This window comes from Passer domesticus, chromosome 29, assembly GCF_036417665.1.
Source record: "Passer domesticus isolate bPasDom1 chromosome 29, bPasDom1.hap1, whole genome shotgun sequence".
Classification (NCBI taxonomy): Eukaryota; Metazoa; Chordata; class Aves; order Passeriformes; family Passeridae; genus Passer; species Passer domesticus.
This window is the reverse complement of record NC_087502.1, coordinates 4,686,077-4,708,656: the sequence shown is the minus strand read 5'-3', so window position 1 is coordinate 4,708,656 and position 22,580 is coordinate 4,686,077. Positions and strand designations below refer to the sequence as shown.

At 54.5% G+C, this 22,580-nt stretch overlaps 1 protein-coding gene and 1 pseudogene across 1 annotated transcript; both read left to right on the top strand.

Moving 5' to 3' along the window:
- The window catches only part of LOC135287357 (zinc finger protein OZF-like), a 184,796-nt pseudogene that overhangs the window by 5,746 nt on the left and 156,470 nt on the right, over positions 1-22,580 (top strand).
- On the top strand, positions 20,074-22,457 carry LOC135287238 (cytochrome P450 4F3-like). The gene is made up of 8 exons (XM_064400599.1): positions 20,074-20,259; positions 20,561-20,809; positions 21,321-21,387; positions 21,462-21,591; positions 21,663-21,811; positions 21,877-21,941; positions 22,026-22,108; positions 22,208-22,457. Exons 1-8 carry the CDS (start codon positions 20,074-20,076, stop codon positions 22,455-22,457), a joined length of 1,179 nt encoding a protein of 392 aa, XP_064256669.1.

Here is a 22,580-nt window from a genome sequence, read left to right as displayed (position 1 = left end):
TTGTGACACTGCAGAAGCAAGGGGAACATTGTGACACTCCAGGGCCTCATGGAACCAAGGAGACCATTGTGACACTGTGGGGTCCCATGAAACCAAGGGAACAGGGAATAGGTCTGGCTGGCTGGGCCTCCTGGGGCCACCTGACAGGCCCAGCTGACCTTGGCATGTCGAGGGCTGCTTCTCATCTGCCCCTGAAGCACTGGGGCTCCGGGCTTTCCTTCCTACTGGAGAGAACTGTCCTTGTCCTCCAGGGGCCCATTGCCAAAACTGGGATTCCTCCTTTGAATTTCTTTACATGCAAAGATTGTTCCCAGATGAAATCTGCCAGGACAGACAGATCTGGCTGCCTTGGCTAACCGGAGGGCACCTTTCATCTGCCTTTGAAACACTGGGACCATGTGCTTTTCTTTTTCATGGGAAAAAACCATCCATCTTGACCAGGCACCCATAGCCAAAATTTGGCATCTGCCTCCAGAATTCCCTATATCCAAGTATAGCTCCTAGACAAAAGCTGCCAGGACTGACAAGTTTGGTTGGCCTTGGCTTCCTTAGGGCTGGCACTCATCTACCTCTGAAACACTGGGGCTCTGTGCTTTCCTTCCTAATGAAAAGAATTCTTCTTCCTGTCCAGGCCTCCACAGCCAAAATTGAGATTCCTCCTCCAAAATGCCCTATGTCCAAGGATAGTCCCTAGACAAAAGGTGCCAAAAGAGACAGGTCTGGCTGGTTTGGCCTAAGGGTGGCCACCTCTCATCTTCTTCCAGAACACTTGGAATTCACACTTTCTTTCCTATAAGAAAAAAAACATCCATGTTGACCAGGTGCCCCTGTCCAAAACTGGGATTCGACCTCCAAAACTCTGTACATCAAGGATTGCTCCCAAGTGAAAGTTTCCAGGACAGACAGGTCTGGCTGCCCTTGGCCTCTTGGGAGCTCCCTCTCACCTGCTTTCCAAACACGGGGGCTCTGTGCTTTCCTTCCAATGGAAAAGAACTGTTCTTCTTCTCAAAGTGTCTGTGGTCAAAATTGAGATTCCTCCTCCCAAATTGAATATATCCAAGCATTCTGCCATGACAAAAGCTGCAGGACAAACAGGTCTGGATGGCTTGGCCACCCAGGAGCCACCTCTTTCCTCTTCTGCCTTTGAAACACTCAGGCTTGGAGCTTTCCCTTCTATGAAAAAGAACCGTCCCACTTATCTACACAGAAGTGGCCGAAATTGGGATTCCACCTCCAAAATTCCCTATGTCCAAGGGTTGCTTTCAGACAAAAGTTACCAGGACACAGAGAGGTCTGGCTGGTCTAGGCCTCTGATGACTGCCTTTCATCTGCCCCTGAAACAACAATGTTCGATGATTTTCTTACAATGGTAAAGAACCGTCCTTCTCCTCTGGGCATCCATGTCTGAAATTGGGATTGCACCTCTAAAATTCTGTATATCCAAGGGTTGCTCCCAGGCAAAATCTGCCAGTACCGCCAAGTCTGGTTGGCCTTGGTCTCTGGTGACTGCCCCTGCGACACTGGGGCTGGGTTCTTTCCTTCCCATGGAGATCTCTGGGACACTGTGGGCCCTCATGAAACCCAGGAGATCATTGTGGCACCACTGGAGCCCATGGAACCAAGGGGCCATGGTGACACAGCGGGGCTTCATGGAACCCAGAGACCATTGTGACTCTGTGGGGCCTGATGGAACCATGGAGACCGTTAGGACCCTTCAGGGCCTCGTGTCACCAAGCGGGCATTATGGCACCTCAGGGCCTCATGGAAGCAAGAGACCATTGGGACGCTGTGGGGCCCCATGGAGCTGGGGGAACATGGAACAGGTCTGGCTGGCGTGGCTTCCCAGGGGCCACCTGACAGGCCTGGCTGATCTTGGGATGTCAAGGGCTGCCTCTCATCAGCTCCTGGAACAGTGAGGTTTTGTGCTTTCCTTACTATGGAAAAGAAGCGTCCCTCTTTTCAGAGGCCCATTGCCAAAAGTGGTACTCTCCCTAAAATATTTTCCCATATGCAAGGGTATCTCTCAGAAGAAAACCTGCCAGCCCTGGCTGGCCTTGGCCTCTGCTGGTCACTTTGCATCTGCTCTTGAAACACTGGGGCTCTGTTCCTTCCTTCCTATGAAAAATAACTGGCCTTCTTTCCAAGGGACCATGGCCAAAATTAGAATATGGCCTCCAAAATTCTGTATATCCAAGCATTGCTCCAAGACAAAAGTCGCCAGGAAAAACTGGTCAGGCTAGCCCTGTCCTCTGGTGATTTTCTAAGACTAGAAGCTGAATGTTTTCATTTGAAAACACCTTGGAGAGGGCCCAGAGATCTCCCAAGGATGGGTTTTGAGGCCTCGGGCACAAGACCACTCCATATAGACAAAGGAGCTCTGTGCTGTTGTGGGGGTTTTGCATCACAGAAGTGATCTTATAAGAGAAGCTGTAGCAGTTTCCTCTGTGTCTCACAAAAAAAATTCAGTAATTATCTTTGAGAATTTACAGTCTGTTAAACCACTGAGTAACCTGTACATGCCTCTGTGCAGACACATGTTAAAGATGAGAAAGCCTGGGAGGGTCTCTTTCCCTTTTGGCCAGCAAAGAGGTAACAAGGCTGACCCAGCCCCCGTCTCAGCTGGGCCAGGCCGGGCGGCTCCTGCCGTGGGGCCAGGCCCCTTCCCAGGGAGCCCCCCAGGCCCCATCGGCTGCCGGGCAGGGTAGGGGAGGCCGCGGGGCCGAGGCCGGGCCGGGCCATGGCTGCGGTTGCCAACACCTGGGCGCTACCGAGCCCTGCCCCACCGCCAGCCCGGGCTGAGCCAGGATCTGCTGGGCCCCAGGAGCAGCCCCAGGCCGGGCCAGCTCGGCCAAGATTCTGCCACCCTTGGGGGTCACCCGCAAGCCCCGGGCAGGGGGAGGAGAAGCCATGGGCCCCGGCCGTGCTGCTGCTGTGTTCTGGCCTGGCTGCTGAGATCCTGGCCCTGCCCCAGCGCGGCCCATCCTGACACAGCCCCAGCGCAGCCGCTGCAGAAACCTCCATCATAAAACAGCTCCGGCTGCAAGGACCCAGCCCGGCCGGGGTCACGGAACCATCTGCAGGCCCCGGGAGAGATATTAACTCTTTCAGTGCTTCCATCCTCCCTCGAGTGAGAGAAAAGGGCAAAGTGCAGGCACACAGAGGAGCCACATGAAGACACCAAGCTCAGTGAAGGGAAAATTGAATCCTCGATGGGAACAATGAGGAAATTCCCTGATCTGAGGGCTGAAATCCTCTTGTAAAGCCATGGAGAAGGATGTAATTGATACATCAGACTCTCTTTTTCCCTGTAGTGCATTGAAAAGTATAGGGAGATGACTTGTTCAGCAAAGGCCTACATGCTAAAGTAAGGAAATGTTGATGTAGCTGTGATCCCATGAGAACTTTGAACATTGAAAGACAGAAGAGTGATGAGACCCTGTGCCATCACAGAGAAAAGAAAAAGATCTCTGTTCTTAGAAATGAAGATGATTTCAGAAATAGATGAAGAGAACCTTTGCTCTTAAACAGCTTATCTTTAAACTCATACCCCATAAGTTGTCATGGCCCATAAACACAACAGTGGGAAAAGCTGTGAAAAATGGGAGGGACTTGACGATTGGAGATTTTCTGGGCAGCTGCTATTTGTGGGAATTGACAGCTACGAGAAAACTTTTCTTATGGAGAAGTCTCCATAGCATGAAAGAGAAAATCCTCTCCCTAAGCAAACTGAAGAAAACTATTCTAAAGGTGGTAAACTGACTGAAAATTTTTGGATTTGTCTCTTTACATTGTCAGGAAGAAGGAAACGGTTGTAGGGAGAGGAGAATTGTTCTGAAAGTTCTGTTCTGATCCTTACTGCTCTTTCCTTTAGTTACGATTAATAAACTCTGCCTTTCTCCTAATCATATTTCAGAGCAGGAAATGAGGAAGTATATTCTAGTGAGTGCACTGGTAATTAGCCAACACTGAACCCAACAGACTAATTGCTGCATTGGCCAAGAAATCTCAAAATGGTGAACCAAAACCAATACAGAAACCTTCCTGATTGTCATGGTTTGGCCCTGGCACAGTGCCAGGGCCCCCATGAAAGGTGTATTTCCAAAATGGTTACTGTGAGATGTGACCCGGAAACAGAACAAAGCAGGCTCCCACTTGGGGATGGAAGGAAAAACACAACACTTTATTCATTACAACATCTAGAAAGGAACACATACAAAGCTAAGAATGAAAACCCTCCAAATACATTCCTCCTCCCCCCTCCCTTTTCTCCACAGATTCACCACCCCTCAAATAATCAACTCTCAAATCCATCAGGGAGAGAGAGGAGTCCCCCCTTGCACCATAGGCTTCCCCCAGAAGCACAAATAAAACCTCCTGTGCTTCCGTGTCACCCATGGCCCCACCCAGAGAACATCGGCCCTCGTGACTTCTCCCCCCCCACGTCCAGCACTCTCACCACTGGACATGGGCCAGGACTGCTTTTAGGGTTCCCTGTTTAAAGATGCTCCATCCAGTTCCAGAAGCAGCAGTCTCTCAACTTTGGGACATCAGTCCCCCCCTAAATTTACCCCCTGGGGCCGAGGGGCCTTGTGAACAGAGATCTCAAACCCTCTCTGAAGGGTTTGAGGGCATCTCACACCCTTCTCACCCATCTCTGTTCTCACCACTGCTTCACCTCTCAACTTTAGGACACCAGTCCCCCCCAGATTTCACTGCCTGGGGCCGAGGGGCCTCGTGAACAGAGATCTTCCTCTCCGTGGAGACAGAGGGCATCCCACACCCTCTTCAGCTGTCTTTGTTCACGCCGATGCTTCACTCTTGACTCCAAGGTATTGCCTCCCCCTAAATACAGTCTCTGGGTCACAGGAAAAAAACACGGGTCTGTCCATGGCCATACAAGAAAGAGTCCAGCCCAAGGCCACTCCATCATCTCTTCCCACCTAGGATTCTTCTCACCTCTTCCAAATTTTCCTCACACTTGCCCATTTCGTTGTGCTTCATCTCTCTCCTCATTCCGATTCAGGAGGATCAGCATTTGTAAGGTTTCCATATTCTACAAAGGGGTTAAAATCTTCGCCTCTGTTTGCCCAGGACTCCCACAGCTGCCGTGCACCTTCTCTCGCAGCATCCCCCGCTTCTGGCTGGCTGTGCTGCCAGAACAGTCTCTATCACTCTCTCCCGGGGGGGCTGCCCAGACATCCCAGGTCTCCTCCACCCCTGCACCTTACAGAGCTCCGGCCTCCCTCCCCACAGGCCGCATGGCCTCCCCTGCCCCACCCAGACGCAGCTGGGCAGGGGAGAGGAGGTCAGACTCACTCACCGGCTGGATCAAAAGAGGAAGTTTCTCTCAGAATGCTCTGCTTTTAACCCCTGTGTTTTCTCAGAAGCGTATCCAGATCCCCATTGGCCACACCAGATGGCAGTTTCAAATCTGGCCACTGATTGGTTTGACCTAGACTTTTCCAGAAAATCACTTCCAGGCCAAACCACGACAGTTTCCCTGCAGTAAAGAAAGCAGTTTGATTGCTTTTGTCCTGAGTATCTCCTGAGTTCATGACTTCAGATGGACTGGAACGGTCCTGGCACCCCAAAAGCAGCCACAATGAGCAGGATCAAACCCCCAGGTCACCATTCAATGTTCTCCATCCCTGCCTTCCAGAGCCCTGCAGCAATTCCTGCTGCTTCCCCCACTCTGGGTCAGCCTGCTGGGATCGCTCTGGTGTGCAGAGCCAGTCCCTGCAGGACAAAGCGCTCGGAGCCGCTCTGTGTCCCACAGCGTCGGCATCTCCTGTGCCGCTCCATGGCCGTGGGGCCTCTGCCACCAATGTGCCATCAATGTGCCATCAATGTGACACCAATGAGCCTGCAATGCGTCACCAATGTTCCACCATTGTGCCACCAGTGTGCCACCTATGTGCCACCACTGTTCATGGCTGTGGTTCCTGTGACACCACTGTCCATGGCTGTGGTTCCTGTGCTACCAATGTTCATTACTGTAAATCAAAGGTGTCTCCCATGTTGGTGAGGGAATGAAGAGGTGGACTCCATTAATATCAGAAAGCTAATTTATTACTTTATTATACTATACTATACGCATTACATCTAAACTGAATCTGCCAAGCACTCATCTCTGCACACAACTGCACAGAACTGCACTCATCTCATGACTCTCCCCTGACTGGCAGCCGACAGTGTGACACACACACTCTCTTGGCCCTAATAGGCCCAGGAAACAAAATATCCTCACTTTGGGTAAACAATCTCCATACTGCATTCTACTTTGGCACAACACAGACACAGCAAATGAGATAAGAATTGTGTTTTCCCATTCTCTGAGCTTCAGAGAATGTTGATTTCAGACATCCTTGGGAATAATTGTGCCTTGCTTTTCTCTATGAAAGGAAATGTGGCAACAGTTCATGGCTATGGTTCCTGTTCCACCACTGTTCCACCTTTTCCATGGATACTGCACTGCTGCTCCAAAGCTGCTCCAGTGCTGCTCTGGGGATGTTCCTCTGAACTCTGAGCACAGTTCCTCTGCTCGTCCACCACGGCTCCACCACTGCTCCATCACTGCTCCAGCACTGCTCATCTCCAGCTGTTCAAGAGCTCTGTCTCTGCTCCTCCCCTGCTCCCCTGTTGTTCCACGGCTGCTGCTTCTGTTCCAGTGCTGCTGCCACAGCTGCAGTGTCACAGAGAGGGGAACATTCAGGCATCACCCACTGTGGTGTCACAGAGACCAGGACAAGGGAACTGCCACAGCTGTGGTGTCACAGAGAGAGGAAGATTGGTGCGGCTGCTGTGGTGTCATAGAAGGGAACGCTGGGGCTGCCACTGCTGTGCTGTCACAAACAGGGGAACATTTGGGGCTGCCTCCCCTGCGGTGTCATAGAGAGGGGAGTGTTGTGGCTGCCACTGCAATGCTGTCATAGAGAGGAGAACGCTGGGGGTGCCACCTCTGTGGTGTCTCAGAGAGGGGAACGCTGGGGGTGCAACTGCTTTGGTGTCATAGACAAGGGGACATTGGTATTGCCACTGCTGTCATGTCACTGACAGGGAACACTGGGGCTGCAGATGCTGAGGTGTCACAGAGAGGGGAATGTTGGAACTGCCACTGCGGTGCTGTCATAGAGAGTAGAACTTTGGATGGCCACCCCTGCAGTGTCACAGAGAGGGGAACTTTGGGTCTGCTACCACCGGGGTTTCACAGAGAGGGGAACACTGGGCTTACAACTGCTTCAGTGTCATCGACAAGGTGACATTGGTATTGCCACTGCTGTCATGTTCCAAAGATGGGAACACTGAGCATGCCAACACTGTTGTGTCACTGACAGAGGAACACTGGGGCTGCCAGTGCTGTGGTGTCACAGAAAGGTGAACGGTGGTGCTGCTACTTCTGTGTTTTCATAGACCAGGGGAACGTTGGGTCTGCCACCAATGTGGTGTCAGAGAGATTGGAACCTTGGGGCTGCCACCACTGTTTTCTCATAGAGAGGGGAATCTTTGGTTTGCCACTGTGTTGGTGTCAGACAGAGGGGAATGCTGGGGGTGCCACCTCTGGTGTCACAGACAGGGGGACTAGGGGGAGTGCCACAGCTGTGTTGTCACAGAGAGGGGAACACTGGGGCTGTAACTGCTGTGGTGTCACAGAGAGGGGAAGGTCAGGATTGCCACCACTGTGGTGTCACAGAGAGTGGAATGCTGGCGCTGCTACTGCTCTGGTGTGACAGAGAAGGGAATGTTGGGGCAGCCATTGATGTGGGGTCATAAAGAGTGGAATTTTGGAGCTGCCACCCTTGTGGTGTCACAGAGAGGGAAATGTTGGAATGGCCACTGCTGTGGTCTCACAGAGAGGGGAACGCTGCCAAACCTCCCCTGGTGCTGTGCCCACTCCAGTGCTGCTCCTCTGTGACACTGCACAGCCTCCTGGGGACATTGTGAAACTGCAGGGATTCATGGGGACATGGTGACACTGCGGTGTTTCCTGAGGACACTGTGACACCTCAGGGACTCATGGAGACATGGTGACATCAGAGGGCTTCCTGGGGACATGGTGACACTGCAGAGACTGATGGGATCACAGGGGGCCTGTGACACTCCAGGCCCTTTTAGAATCCAGAGGCCCCTTTGGGGCCATGGGCCCTCATGGAACCAAGAGGAGACTGCCAACCTGTGGGGCTTCATGAAACCATCCACTGTGATCCCTCAGTGCCTCATGGTTCCCAGGAACCATTGTGACACTGCAGGCCTAAATGGAACCAAGGGGACATTGTGACACTGTGGAGTTCATGGAACTGAGGGGTTGCTGTGACACTCTGGTGCCTAAAGATGCTCAGGGGCCCTTGTAAACCTGTGGCTTGTGGAAACAATGGGACACTGTGACACTGTGGGGTCTCAGGGAATCCAGGGGCCCTCGTGACACAGCCAGGCCAGTTGGAATCATCAAGGATCCATTGGGATACCTCAGGGCCTTGTGGTGTCCAGGGGTCCTTGTGACACTGTGGGACCTCATGAGACCAAAGGGGCCTTGGGATTCTGTGGGGCCTCATGGAGCCAAAGGAGCCCTGGGATTCTGTGGGGCCTCATGGAACCAAAGGGGCCCTCGTGACACGGTGGCTGCTCAGAGATGTCTGTGGCTAGCCCTGTCTCCTGGCCCGTGCCAAGAGTGGCCACTCCCTATCTGCCCTTTGGGCCCGTTTGGCTGCTGGTACAAGCAGGGCTGCTTGTCTCCCAGAAGCAGCAGGCTGCTCTGTGCAGCTACTGATGTCCCGAGCCGAGAAATCCAGAGCGAAAGAAAGAGAGGGATCGCTTGTGTAGGTTCCCAAGAGGCTTTAATATCTGACAGGGTCCAGGGACAACTGACAGCAAATCCAGGGTTACAACAGCTGCAGTACGGGGGAGTGAACATGGGGAGGATACAAACCAGGACCAATGCAGGAAACCTGGGCAGGAGCACAGGGCGGCATCCACATTATGACAACCAATGGGGAACAACAGGGCAGGAGAGCAGACTGAGCATACCAATAGGTATTTGAGGGATAAAAGATGGACACAGAAGATTCTAGAGCTAAAGGTGGGGTTTCTGTGATGGACAAGGGAGAAGGACAGGGTTTCCCTGAGTGGCAGGGAAGGGTCTGGAATAAGGGGTAGGTCTTGAGGTTGATGGACAGGGGGATGGGAAGGTACATCTCCGGCGCAAAACAGTATGCATGGGGAACAACCAAAACACACTACTTTCACTAATAACACAACTGTTTCATACCAAAGGAACTTACTACTACACCCTGGGATTCTGTGGGGCCTCCTGGAACCAAGGGGACTCAGAGACACTGCAGGGCCTCCTGGTTCTCAGTCTCTTCTGACACTTGTGTCCATCTACAGAGACACAAAACTGGGCAGCCTGAGCCTGTTGATCCAGAATATTCCCATCTCCATGGGAGGATGTTCCTGCCATCTGTGCTGCTGTGTGTTCCCTCTGCTCCCCGGGGGGAATTGAATCCTACAAGAGACACCAACCACTCCTGTAGCTGACACCCCAGGGCCTCCTGTGGGGTGGGAGCAGAGACATCTTTTCCTCCATCATGTTGCTCAGAGCCCATCCAACCAGGAATATTTCCAAGGATGGGTCATGCACCAGGTGTCTGGGAAACCTGTGCCAGTGTTTCACCGACATCAGCATCAAAGATTTCTTCCTTATCTCCAGTCTGAACTTATTCTCTTCTGCTTTAAAACCATTTCCTCTTCTCCAGTTGAGACAGATCCTACTAAAACATTTCTCCCCACGTCTCCTGTGAGGTTCCTTCAAGTCCTGCAAGGTCACTGTGGGGTCTTCCCATGGCCTTTTCTGATCTAGGCTGAACTGCCCCAACTCCCAAAGCCTGTCTCTGTCACAGAGGTGCTCCAAGCATTTGGAGCATCTCAGCCTCCTCTGGAACTGCTCCACGAAGTCTGAGCCTTTCCTGTGCTGAGGACCCCACTGTAAAAGGTTGATGCAAAACCACCAGTCATGTCTCTTCACAGAGAAAAGCAAGGCACAACTTCCCAAGAATATTTCTGAGATTCACATTCTCTGAACCTCAGAAAAAGGAAACACAATTCTTATCTCATTTGCTGTGCCTGTGTTTGTGCAGAAGTTGAATGCAATATGCAGACTGTCTACCCAAAGTGATGGTGTTTTGTTTCCCTGGCCAATCAGGGCCAGGCATGTGTGTGTGTGTCGGGACTGTCGGCAGTTGAGAGCAGAGCTGAGTGCTTGGCAGATTCAGTTTAGATGTAATGTAATATAGTGTAATATAGTACAAAATATTGTAGTATAATATAGTAATTAACTACCCTTTTGATATCCATGGAGTCCTCTTCATCATTTCTCCTGCCATGGGGATCACAATGAATACAATGGAGGGGAAATAACCTCATTGCTGAAATTCTGCTGAGAGCTGGAGGGACAGTTTCTGCACAGCTCATCCACAGCCCCGAGGGGGGCAGGGACATTCCCATGGGGTTCCTGAAGCTGCAGGGCCAATCTGCCCTCACTGGGAGCCTCTGGCCATGTCCAGCTTCTTCTGCTCGGGCTGTTAGCACGTGGTCAGTGGTTGTCCACTGCCACCCCCTGACTGGCGCTGATCTCCAAGGAGGTCTGGATCTCTCCTTGGCCATTATTCTGCAATTGGAACCCTGTGGACACTTCCTCAATCCCATTCCAAGGCCATGTCAGCACTTGTGCCTCTGGTCAAGGATCCCCCATGGGGACACTCTGGTCTCTGAATCCTGGGGCACTCCACAGGAAAATCTTCCTGGACCCTGCAGCTCCTTGGGCAAGCTCCAGAGCAAACAGTTAAGGCAGTGGCCTGAAATATTTTCATAGCTGGGCCACGACACATCTGGGATGGATCCACATTGTCCCTGGGGAAAGAGAGGTGCACAACCCTTCACTAATGGCCTGGAATGTCAAACAGGAGTCACTGCCAAGGACAGCTCTCGGGAATCACTTCACCATGGATTTTCCTTCCTGGAAGCCCAAGATATCTGAGTGTCTTCCTGCTGCCTCAGGGCCTGGGTAAACAGGGCTTGTCAGAGATGCTGATAAGGGACCAACACCCCTCCTCCTCACAGGGCACCTCTGTTACCCCAATTAGCTGCGAGTGGCTGCCTGGGGACAGGTGCCCCCTTCCCCATGTCCCTGGGATGGGCACATCCTGCTCAGGGCCAGCACTGGCCTTAGTTCAGGGCCAGGCCATTGCAGAGACCCTGTGTGGGGCCAAGGGCCCTGGGGAGCTGCAGCCCATGGCAGCCAGGGCCAGGGCTGGAGTTTGAGCCTCGCTGGGGATGGGGTCCCTGGCACCCTGCATGTGGCAGCTGTGCAGAGCGGGACACGGGTGCTCTGGGTGGGCACGGTGGCCGTGGGTGGGACAGGCTGAGGGGCAGGGCAGGGCACATTGCCCTCTGCACTCTGCTCTGGGGCTGGAGATGGGACTGGTTTGGGGCCAGCAGGGAAAGGGAAATGGAGTGGTCTGGCTGAGGGAACAAGCACACCTGAGGCATTGCCCGAGGCTCAGCCTTGTCTGCAAGGTGATCAACAGGTGATCAACACTGCCCAGTGCTCCCAGTGTCTCCAGGGGCTGCAGATCCCAATCACCTGCCTGCCCTTGACTCAAAGTCCTGCCACATTCCTGCTTTCCCTGAGTCTGGGGTCCTGATGCTCCTGGAAGAGGGGTCAGTGCCCACCACTGTTTCCTCAAAGTGCCAGAGGAGGAACAGGGGCAATTCTGCTGGGACCCAACAGATTTTGGGATGGGCTCAGCTCTGGGCTGTTCCACAGGGAAAGCTATGGGAGGGAAGGGGCAGCAGGAGATGGAGGTACATGGTTCTGGGGGCTGTTGGAGGATGGATTGTGTTGGAGTGGGGGTTGTCCCCACCAGGGATCCATCTGCTCTCAGCTCCCCCATGCACAGACCACCCTGCACCAGGCAGTCCCAGAAAGCCCAAGATATCTGAATGTCCTCCTGGTGCCTCAGGGCCTGGGTAGACAGGGCTTGTCAGAGATGCTGATAAGGGACCAACACCCCTGCTCCTCACAGGGCACCTCTGTTACCCCAATGAGGTCCGAGTGGCTGCCTGGAGACAGGTGCTCCCTTCCCCATGTCCCTGGGATGGGCACATCCTGCTCAGGGCCAGTGCTGGCCTCAGTTCAGGGCCAGGGCCATGCCCCAGGTGCTCTGGGAGGGCTCAGTGGCTGCAGGTGTGACAGGATGAGGGTCAGGGCAGGGCATATTCCCCTCTGGACAGTGCTCTGGGCATGGAGACTGAATGGGTTTGGCATCTGCAGGGAATGGGATATCAGGTTGTGTGGATGTGGGAATTGTCACGCCTGAGCCATTCCCCAACCCTCACCCTTGTCTGCAGGTGATCAGCATTGCCCAGTGCTCCCAGTGTCTGCAGTGACTGGAGGTGCCAATCACCCACCTGATCACACGTCCCTTGTTCCCCTTGTTCTCCCACATGTTGGGTTTGGGGCTGGGCTCAGCTCTGGGCTGTCCCACAGGGAAAGCTCTGGGAGGAGAGGGGCAGCAGGAGATGGGGGATCTGGCACTGGGGGTGTTGGAGGATGGATTGTGTTGGACTGGGGGTTGTCCCCACAGGGTGCCCAGATGCCTTTGGCTCCCTGCCTGCCCCCCTTGGCCCCCCAGGTGCCTGGGCTCTTCCAGGGGCAGCTGCCCTGTGCAGGAAGCTGGAGGGATGCCGGGCAAGGGGGCTGGATCCGTGCCACAGGTGGGGTGGACTTTGTGCCAGGGCTGGTCTTGTGGCCAGGGCTGGGGGCTGTGCCAAGCTGGGCTTTGGCCTGGGGGCTGGCAGGGAGGGTGCAGGGAGGAGTCCCAGCAGGGATAAAGGTGCTCCTCACCTGCTGCAGCCTCAGGCATTGCTGCCCAGAGCGAGAGGAAGATGAAGGTGGCTGTGCTCAGCGTGGCCCTGCTCTTCTGCATCCTGCTGTGCCCCCCGGCACAGGCCAAGGTGAGGCACCAGCCAAACGCTGTCCCCACATCCTGCCCTTTCTGGCCTCCCAACCCACCCTTTTGTACCTCTCTCTGTGCCTCTGACCATTCCTGAGGCCTTTCCTTCCATGTTTCCCCTCAGTCCTTTGCATTTCTTCCTCTCCAATGCAGGAGGGTCCCCCTGTACAATTCCCTGACTCACTCCCCACTCCCACACCATCTCTCAGTCCTGTTGCTTTTGTCCCTACCCATCCTCATTCTTCTGTCCCCACCAAGCCCCTCTCTTGCACTCCCATGTCCCTACACTGCAATTCCTTTCTCCTCCCCTGTACCTCACACCCTGCTCCTTCCACGCCCCCAGCCCTGTCTCATGGGCCCTCAGTTGACCCCAGATCAGAGTCTTTGGGTCTCCCCCACCTCCAGCAGATTTCCTTGGAGGCCCTGAATTCCCATCCCTCTGCCTGGGCCCTGCACCCTGCACCCGTGTCCCCCCACAGCCCCACAAGGTCCAGTCCAGACCAAGCCTTTGTTCTCCTTTCCAGGCACTCCTGGAAGGAACCCAAGATGATCTCCGGGAGGTGAGTGGGCTGCTGGCATTGGAGGGCATCCCCTCAGGGAATTGGGTGGCAGTTCAGTCCCCCCATCCCTCGCTGGCACTGAGGACAGCCCAGTGACCAGCCAGGTCTCCTGCTCTCTCTGCAGTTGGATTTAGACAACGTCGTGGACCTGGAGACACCTCTGGTGGGTACCACGAGTTCTGCCAGTGTCAGACCCTGCCCTTGCATGGCCACCACAGCCCAGCCCATCCCAGTCTGTCCCAGCACAGCCCAGTGCACCCCTACTGACAGCCCAGACAGCAGCCTGCCCCACGGCTCCTCGCCAGGGAAGCCTTTGCCCAGGGCCCCTGCTGCATTCCCGTTCCTGTCACCCCAGGACCCCCTGGATCAGCCAGGACGCAGCCCCTGCCCCAGCTGTGCCTCTTGGCCAGGAGCCCAGTGCTTCTGGGCAGGAGCACAGCAGCTCCTGCAGCCCATTGCTCCTGCAGCCCCTTCCCCAAGGGCCCCCTGCTCTCCCCTGCCTCCCAGTCCAGCCCAGTGCCCCCAGTGTGTCTCTAACGCTGCCTTTGTCCCCAGCCCCCTCTGCCTGAAAAGCTGCTGGATCTGCGTGTGAAGCGCCTGGCTGCCCCTCTGGATGCCTAGGTGAGCCGTGCCTGCAGGGACAGGGGTGGAGACAAAGCCCATGCATGGCCCAGTGTGCTCCAGAGTCACGTTCTGGGGTTTGTCTTTTAGGATTGGAAGCTGTGGGGACACCGGTGTCCCGATCCCCTCTGGTGGCATGAGGAGATGATCATCCCTGGAGGAACCCTCTGATCACCTGTGAGCCCTGAGCCATTTCCCCTCAATAATCAATAATCAATAAACCCTTTCAGCAAAGTCACACTGTGTGTCTGTGAATCCATGTCTATATGTATTTTACAAACAAAAATCCCCCAAATTTTGAAGAGGTTTCCCCCAGAGGTGTTCTCTTGTCCCTGTGCCCATCTGCACATCCCATCACTCTGTCACTGTCACTTCCACACATCTCTGACCCCGCTGGCACCTCCCAGGTTGGTGCTGAGCTCCTCCCTCCTGCTCCCCAGCCCCAGCAATGACCATGGCAGGGAGCTCAGAGCAGGAGCAGCCAGGCCAGGGATGGAGAAGGAGCATCTGGCAGAGGCAGGAAGAATCCCCCATTCCAGGGGCTGTGTGGGGTGCATGGGGGGCAGCTGTGTCCCCTGCCAGCCCCAGGGCTGCAAAGCAGGCAGGAGATGTCTCAGCTGCCTCAGCTGAATCCCTTCCCTCAGCCCTTGGCCTGGGAAGTCTCTGGCTGCAGCACAACCTGCACAGGAGACTTTGCACCTGGAAGAGAAAAGAAAGGAATGGTTTCTGCCCTCTCCCTCATCTCTCCCCTTCCGCTGATTTTCTTGTCACCTGTTAGCAAAACCAACCAAAAAGCATCTGCACTGAGGTGTTTCCGAGGGTCAGATGTTAAATAGGGCCAAAGGAAGGTTTTCTGCCAGGGCAAAAGTGAGAAATGTGGTTGGTCAGAGAGTTGAAACCATGACAGTTTCTGAACACTGGAAATGCAGAGGCTACAACAACAGAGTTTGCAGTTTGAATGGTCCATTTTCCTCCCTCTTTCCACTGCTCATTTGTCCCATCCCAACTCCCGAGGAGCAGCTTCAGGAAAGCAGACCTGCAGGGAGTCTTGGAGGCCTCATCCCAGAGAGAGAGGATGGAAGAGTGAAATCAGGAAAAAAATCCATTTGTTTTCTGGATCGTAATGACCACAAATAGCTCTTTACTCCATGTGTGCAATATCCAGGTGATGAGGCACATTGCTTGTTTTTAATGCCAAATCCCAGCACTTTGGGAATAGTTTCAGGACTAGAACAAACCATAGGCAAGTAATTGACCCAGTTTGGTTCCTGAATCAGAAATCATTAAACTTCTCCCAAGCTGTGCTTCCCTGCAGTAAAGAAGGCAGTTTGATTGCTTTTGTCCTGAGTATATCCTGAGTTTATGACTTCAGATGGACTGGAACGGTCCTGGCACCCCAAAAGCAGCCACAATGAGCAGGGTCGAACCTCCAGGTCACCATTCAATGTTCTCCATCCCTGCCTTCCAGAGCCCAGCAGCAAATCCTGCTGCTTCCCCCGCTCTGGATCAGCCTGCTGGTATCGCTCTGGTGTGCAGAGCCAGTCCCTGCAGGACAAAGCGCTCGGAGCCGCTCTGTGTCCCACAGCGTCGGCATCTCCTGTGCCGCTCCATGGCCGTGGGGCCTGTGCCACCAATGTGGCACCAATGGGCCACCAATGAGCCTGCTATGTGACCCCAATGTGCCACCAATGTGCCACCAATGTGCCACCACTGTCCATGGCTGTGGTTCCTGTGACACCACTGTCCATGGCTGTGGTTTCTGTGCTACCAATGTTCATTATTGTAAATCAAAGGCGTCTCCAATGTTGGTGAGGGAATGAAGAGGTGGACTCCATTAATATCAGAAAGCTAATTTATTACTTTATTATACTATACTGTATGCATTACATCTAACCTGAATCTGCCAAGCACTCATCTCTTCACACAACTGCACAGAACTGCACTCATCTCATGACTCTCCCCTGACTGTCAGCCGACAGTCCGACACACACACTCTCTTGGCCCTAATAGGCCCAGGACACAAAACACCATCACTTTGGGTAAACAATCTCCATATTGCATTCTACTTTGGCACAACACACGCTCAGCAAATGAGATAAGAATTGTGTTTTCCCATTCTCTGAGCTTCAGAAAATGTTGATTTCAGAAATCCTTGGGAAGAATTGTGCCTTGTTTTTCTCTATGAAGGGAAATGTGGCAACAGTTCATGGCTATGGTTCCTGTTCCACCATTGTTCCACCTTTTCCATAGTTACTCCACTGCTGCTCCAAAGCTGCTCCAGTGCTGCTCTGGGGATCTTCCTCTGAACTCTGAGCACAGTTCCTCTGCTCATCCACCACAGTTCCACCACAGTTCCACCAATGCTCCATCACAGTTCCAGCACTGCTCATCTCCCGCTGATCCAGAGCTCTGTCTCTGCTCCTCCCCTGCTCCCCTGTTGTTCCACAGCTGCTGCTTCTGTTCCAGTGCTGCTGCCACAGCTGCAGTGTCACAGAGAGGGGAACGTTCAGGCATCACCCACTGTGGTGTCACAGAGACCAGGACAAGGGAACTGCCACAGCTGTGGTGTCACAGAGAGAGGAAGGTTGGGGCGGCTGCTGTGGTGTCATAGAAGGGAACACTGGGGTTGGCACCGCTGTGCTGTCACAAACAGGGGAACGTTTGGGGCTGCCTCCCCTGCGGTGTCATAGAGAGGGGAATGTTGGGGCTGCCAATGCAAAGCTGTCATAGAGAGGAGAACGCTGGGTTGCGACCTCTGTGGTGTCTCAGAGAGGGGAACGCTGGGGTTGCAACCGCTTTGGTGTCATAGACAAGGGGACATTGGTATTGCCACTGCTGTCATGTCACTGACAGGGGAACACTGGGGCTGCAGGTGTTGAGGTGTCAGAGAGAGGGGAATGTTGGAACTGCCACTTGTGGTGCTGTCTTAGAGAGTAGAACTTTGGATGGCCACCCCTGCAGTGTCACAGAGAGGGGAACTTTGGGGCTGCCACCACTGTGGTGTCAGAGAGGGAGAGACACTGGGGCTGCCACTGCTGCAGTTCCACAGAGAGGGGGACTTGGGGCTTCCACAGCTGCAGTTCACAAGGAGGGGAAAGTTGAGGTTCTGACCGCTGTGGTGTCACAGAGTGGAACACTGGGTCTGCCAAGGATGTGGTGTCAGAGGGAGGGGAACGTTGAGGCTGCTACTTCTGTGTTTTCATAGACCAGTGAACGTTGGGTCTGCCACCCATGTGGTGTCAGAGAGATTGGAACCTTGGAGCTGCCACCACTGTTTTATCATAGAGAGGGGAATCTTTGGTTTGCCACTGTGCTGGTGTCAGACAGAGGGGAGCACTGGGGGTGCCACCTCTGGTGTCACAGGCAGGGGAACTAGGGGTGCCACAGCTGTGGTGTCACAGAGAGGGGAAGGTCAGGATTGCCACCACTGTGGTGTCACAGAGAGGGGAATGCTGGCACTGCTACGGCTCTGGTGTGACAGAGAAGGGAACACTGGGGTATCCATTGCTGTGGGGTCATAAAGAGTGGAATTTTGTGGCTGCCACCCTTGTGGTGTCAAAGAAGGGAATGTTGGAATTGCCACTGCTGTGGTGTCACAAAGAGGGGGAGATGGTACTGCCACACCTGTAGTGTCAGAGAGAGGGGAACATTGTGGCTGCCACTGCTGTGGTGTCACAGAGAGTGGAACGCTGCCAAACCTCCCCTGGTGCTGTGCCCACTCCAGTGCTGCTCCTCTGTGACACTGCAGGGCCTCCTGGGGACATTGTGACACTGCAGGGATTCATGGGGACTTTGTGACACTAGAGGTACTCATGGGAACATGGTGACACTGCAGGGACTGATGGGATCACAGGGGCCCTGTGACACTCTGGGGTCTTGGAGAATCCAGAGGCCCCTTTGGGGCCATGGGACCTTGTAAGAGATGGTCCAAATTTTCCCTCATTTTCCTCACGACTGTTGCAAGGACAGAGACTGGGACCCTGAGGACCCTGACTGGAGTTCTGGCCTGGCTGAGATGGATGCTGCCCAAGTGATTGTGCACAGCTGTGTTTGGAGTGACTGCTTCTAGCAGGGGGCTGGCAAAAGAGCATCTCGCCCTATATGCTTGCACCTGCTTCTTGACAGTAGCCCATGAATTTCCCCACCTCTTGGCCAAATGAACTTTCAGGGGTAATGTTGGTGGTTCCCCATGGAAAACCCTTCATCTGCTTCTCTACCACAATGACAGAAAGAGATTGCAGCCCCCTCTCCTAAGGACTGAGACTGAGACCCCTATGATTCTAACACGGGGAGCTGACCAAACTGAAGGGAGATGTGCCAGGTGTGGTCGTTGGGTCAAGAAAACAATGACTCTCACTCACTGCTGAGAATATGACCCGTTCCCCCTTGACGGTTTCAACAGACTTACTCTTCATTGTACCTGTTCCCCCTCAGTAATTTCAAGAGAATTACCTGTTCCTCCCCTTGGCAAAGGACTATAACAGACCCCTGAGTGTCACATTCACATTTTCTGAAAAATCCCTTTGCCCAGGATTTTTCTCCAGGGAAGCTGAGAAGCCTCAGAGAAAAATGAAAGCAATGATTATCTGATTTGCTTCTCCTCTGTTTTGCTCATGTGGAATGTGGTTGGAGATTGTTTACCAACAGGTGATTGTTTCATGGGTTTTTGCTCTGAATTGTTTTGACTTATTGGCAAATCAGGGCCAAGCCGTGTCAGACTCTGGTGGGAGTCACAAGTTCCATGATTATCGTTTTAGCCTTCTGTAAGTATCCTTTCTATATGCTTTAGTATAGTTTAATATACCATTCTTTTAATGTAATATAGTATCATAAAATAATCAATTAGCCTTCTGAGAACATGGAGTCAGATTCATCATTCCTTCCTTGTCTGGGGGAAACACAAATACAATACCTGAGTTAACCAGGACTTTGATATTCTCCCTGACGTCACAAGGTGAATTTCCATCGACCTGGACCACGAGGATTTAATCTCTATGTTTGGTAGCTATACTCTCTCTTTCTCTCTCTCTCTCTCTCTGTCTTTATATTTTATCTCTTTTTTAACCCTTCTATGGCATTTGCTGTGGGCAGTCAATAAAAGGTGCATTTCTTTTGATCAATAGTGAAATCCCCTCAGTGTTGTTTCTGCACTCTGAGATCAGTTAATGAACCACCACGACCTCCACTTGTACTAGAGGATTGTGCCAGAGGTGCCCACCAAACCAAGGAGAAAAGACAAAACCAGAGGTCAAAGTGCCGTGGGGTGCTGTGCGGTGTCATGGGGTGTCCCTCTCTGTGCTGGCACAGGGGAGAAGCTCAGTGCAAGAAACAGCCACGGGAACATCCTATGGGACATGGGGACATGCTGTGGCACACTTGAATATCCCACAGGACACGGCCCCAGGACCTCGGGGACTTTGGTCCCGCCAGGGGCAGGAGGCAGGGGACATAGAGAGAGGGACAGGGACACACGGAAAGGAACAGGGTCACACGCAGGAGATGGGGATGGGGACACTAGGACGGGACAGGAACACACGACAATGGGGAAAGTGGACAGGGACATGTGCAGAGGGATAGGAACACACAGGTGGGGGATGGTGATACACAGAGGGAAGGGGGGACAGGGACACACACAGAGGGAGACGGGGACACTACAAGCGGCGGGGGGGAACACGATGCCACCAGGATACACATGTGGGGACGCAGGACCAGGACATGTCAGCACAAGAAGCCATCAGGACGTGTCAGAGGACGCTGCCACCAGAGCACGCGTTACGACAAAAGGCGGATCCGGTGACACCCAGCGCGGCGCCACGTGACCCCGCGGTGACACCGCCCATGCCCGCCCCTTGCCCTGTCCCCAGCCTGTCCCCAGGAGCGGTTCCATGGCGGTGGCCATGGCACTAGGTTCCCTGGGTGCGGTGGCCCTGGGCACCTTTGTGGTGGCCCTGCGGCTGCAGTGGCTCTGGGATGCGCTGGTGGCTGTCACCCGATTCCGGGCCACTTGTCAACAGCTGAACAAGTTCCCTATCCCACCCTGGCACAATTGGTTGCTGGGACACAGTGGCATGGTGAAGGGACAGTGGGTGGCACCTGCGGGGACAGCGGGGACAGGGGTGGAGGCACATGCAAATGAACAGTTGGGTGGTGGCACCTCTGAGGGGACCAAAACAATGGGATGGTGACACTTGGGGGGATGATGAGGATGGGGTGGTGGCACTAGCAAGGGGACAGTAGGGAGAGGATGTTAGCACCTGTGAGGGGACAGTGGGGACAGACACACATGTCCCCAAGGCTGGCAGTATCCTGAGGATACACATGTCCCCAAGCCTATCTGTGTCCCCAGTGACACACATGTCCTGTTGTCCCCAGGGCCAGAGCACGGAGGAAGCCCTACAGCAGGTGGACACCTTGGTGGCCCAGTACCGTCATGGCTGCCTCTGGGGGGGATTTCCCTGGCTGCCTGTCCTGCGCTTCTTCCACCCCACTCTGTCCACTCCTCAGTGCCTCAGGGAGGACATGGGACATCAGACGGGTCCCCAGGGCCACCCATGGCTGTCACCGCACCTGGCACAGAGACCTGGCAGTGCCCAGGCAGAGGCCACCAACCCAAGTCCACAGGTCCCAGAGGTGTCACCATGGCCAGGCCAAATGCTACCCCACAGTGGCCACCAACCTGTCCTTGAGGTTCCCCAAGGCCACCCAAAAGTGTCACCATGTCCAGCCTCTGGTCGTCCCCCAACCCTCGTCCTTTGGTGGCCATGAGGGGATGGGGGATGATAGTGGCCATGGAGACATGGAAGTGCTCAAGAGGGTGGCTGTGGCCATGGGGAGATGATGGTGACCATAGGGTGGTGGCCATGGTGGGATGGTGGTCAAGGGGATTTTGATGCCATGGAAGGGTTGGCCATAGAGGCCAGGAGGATGCTGGTGGCCATGAGGGACTTGGGCATAGACTGGTGGCCACAGGGGAACAGTGGTGGCCATGGGCAGCATTGACCATAGAGCTGATGGCCAGTGGGATGGTGGTGCCTGTAGGGTGGTGGCCATTAGGGAAGAGTGGTGGCCATGGATGGGATTTGGCCGTAGACCGGTGGCCCCAGGTGGCCCATGGCTCATCTCACCCCCGCAGGACGAGAACGGCCACACCCTGTCGGACGAGGACATCGCGGCTGAGGCTGACACCTTCATGTTTGAGGGTGAGCACGAGCTCCCAGGCGCCACTGGGGAGGAGCCACTCCAGTGTCCCCTCACTCACCCAATGTCCCCACAGGTCATGACACCACGGCCAGTGGCCTGGCATGGCTCTTCTACAACCTGGCTGGCCACCCTGAGCACCAGGAGCGATGCCGCCAGGAGGTCCAGGAGCTCCTGGCTGGCCGGGACACTGCGGACATTGAATGGTGAGATGTCCCCAGGGCCACCCCAGGTCATGTGGCTCTGGGACATGGTGCCGCCCCAACTTTGTCCCCAGGGAGGACCTGTCCCAGCTGCCCTTCACCACCACGTGCATCAAGGAGAGCCTGCGGCTGCACCCTCCTGTCACTGCTGTATCCCAGTGCTGCACTGAGGACATCCCCCTGCGTGATGGCCATGTCACCCCAAGGGTATGGCATGGCCAAGGTGTCCCCAGTGTCACCAGCCACCCTCATCTGCTGTCCCTAAAGTGGCCATTCCCATCCCACCAGGGGTCATCTGCCTGATGAACATCTACGGGACCCACCACAACCCAGACCTCTGGCCTGAGCCTGAGGTAGGACCACCCTATGAGGTGTCCTTGTCACCATGATGGTGACAGCTGTGTCCTCTCGGTGTGACTGTGCTGGTGTCACCCCAGGTGTTCAACCCTCTGAGGTTCAGCCCTGAGAACAGCAAGGGACGGTCCCGGTTGTCCTTCATCCCCTTCTCTGCTGGCCCCAGGTATGTGGTGGAGTGGGGACAGGAGTGTCCCCAGGTGCCACCTCCGTCTCTGGCTGGGTTCACAGTGGGGTGACACTGACAGTGGGGATGTGGTGGCAGGAACTGCATCGGGCAGAGCTTTGCCATGGCTGAGATGAAGGTGGCAGTGGCACTGACACTGTCCCGGTTTGCGCTGCGGAGGGACACGGCGAGGCCACCCCCGCGCCGCAAGCCCGAGCTGATCCTGCGTGCTGAGGACGGGCTCTGGCTGCTGCTGGAGCCACTGGGAGTGGCTGATGGACACGGGTCACCTGGACATGGGGACATCCTGCAAGGGAGGTGTCACAGCCAGGGAAAGAGCAGGGAATAAACGGGAGCATGAAGGGGACAGTATCGTGGTGGTGGTGGGGATGTGCTGTCCTTGGTCATGGGACACCTCATGGCATGGACATGTCAACCCATGGACTTGTCCCCTAAGGCACTTGTCACCACC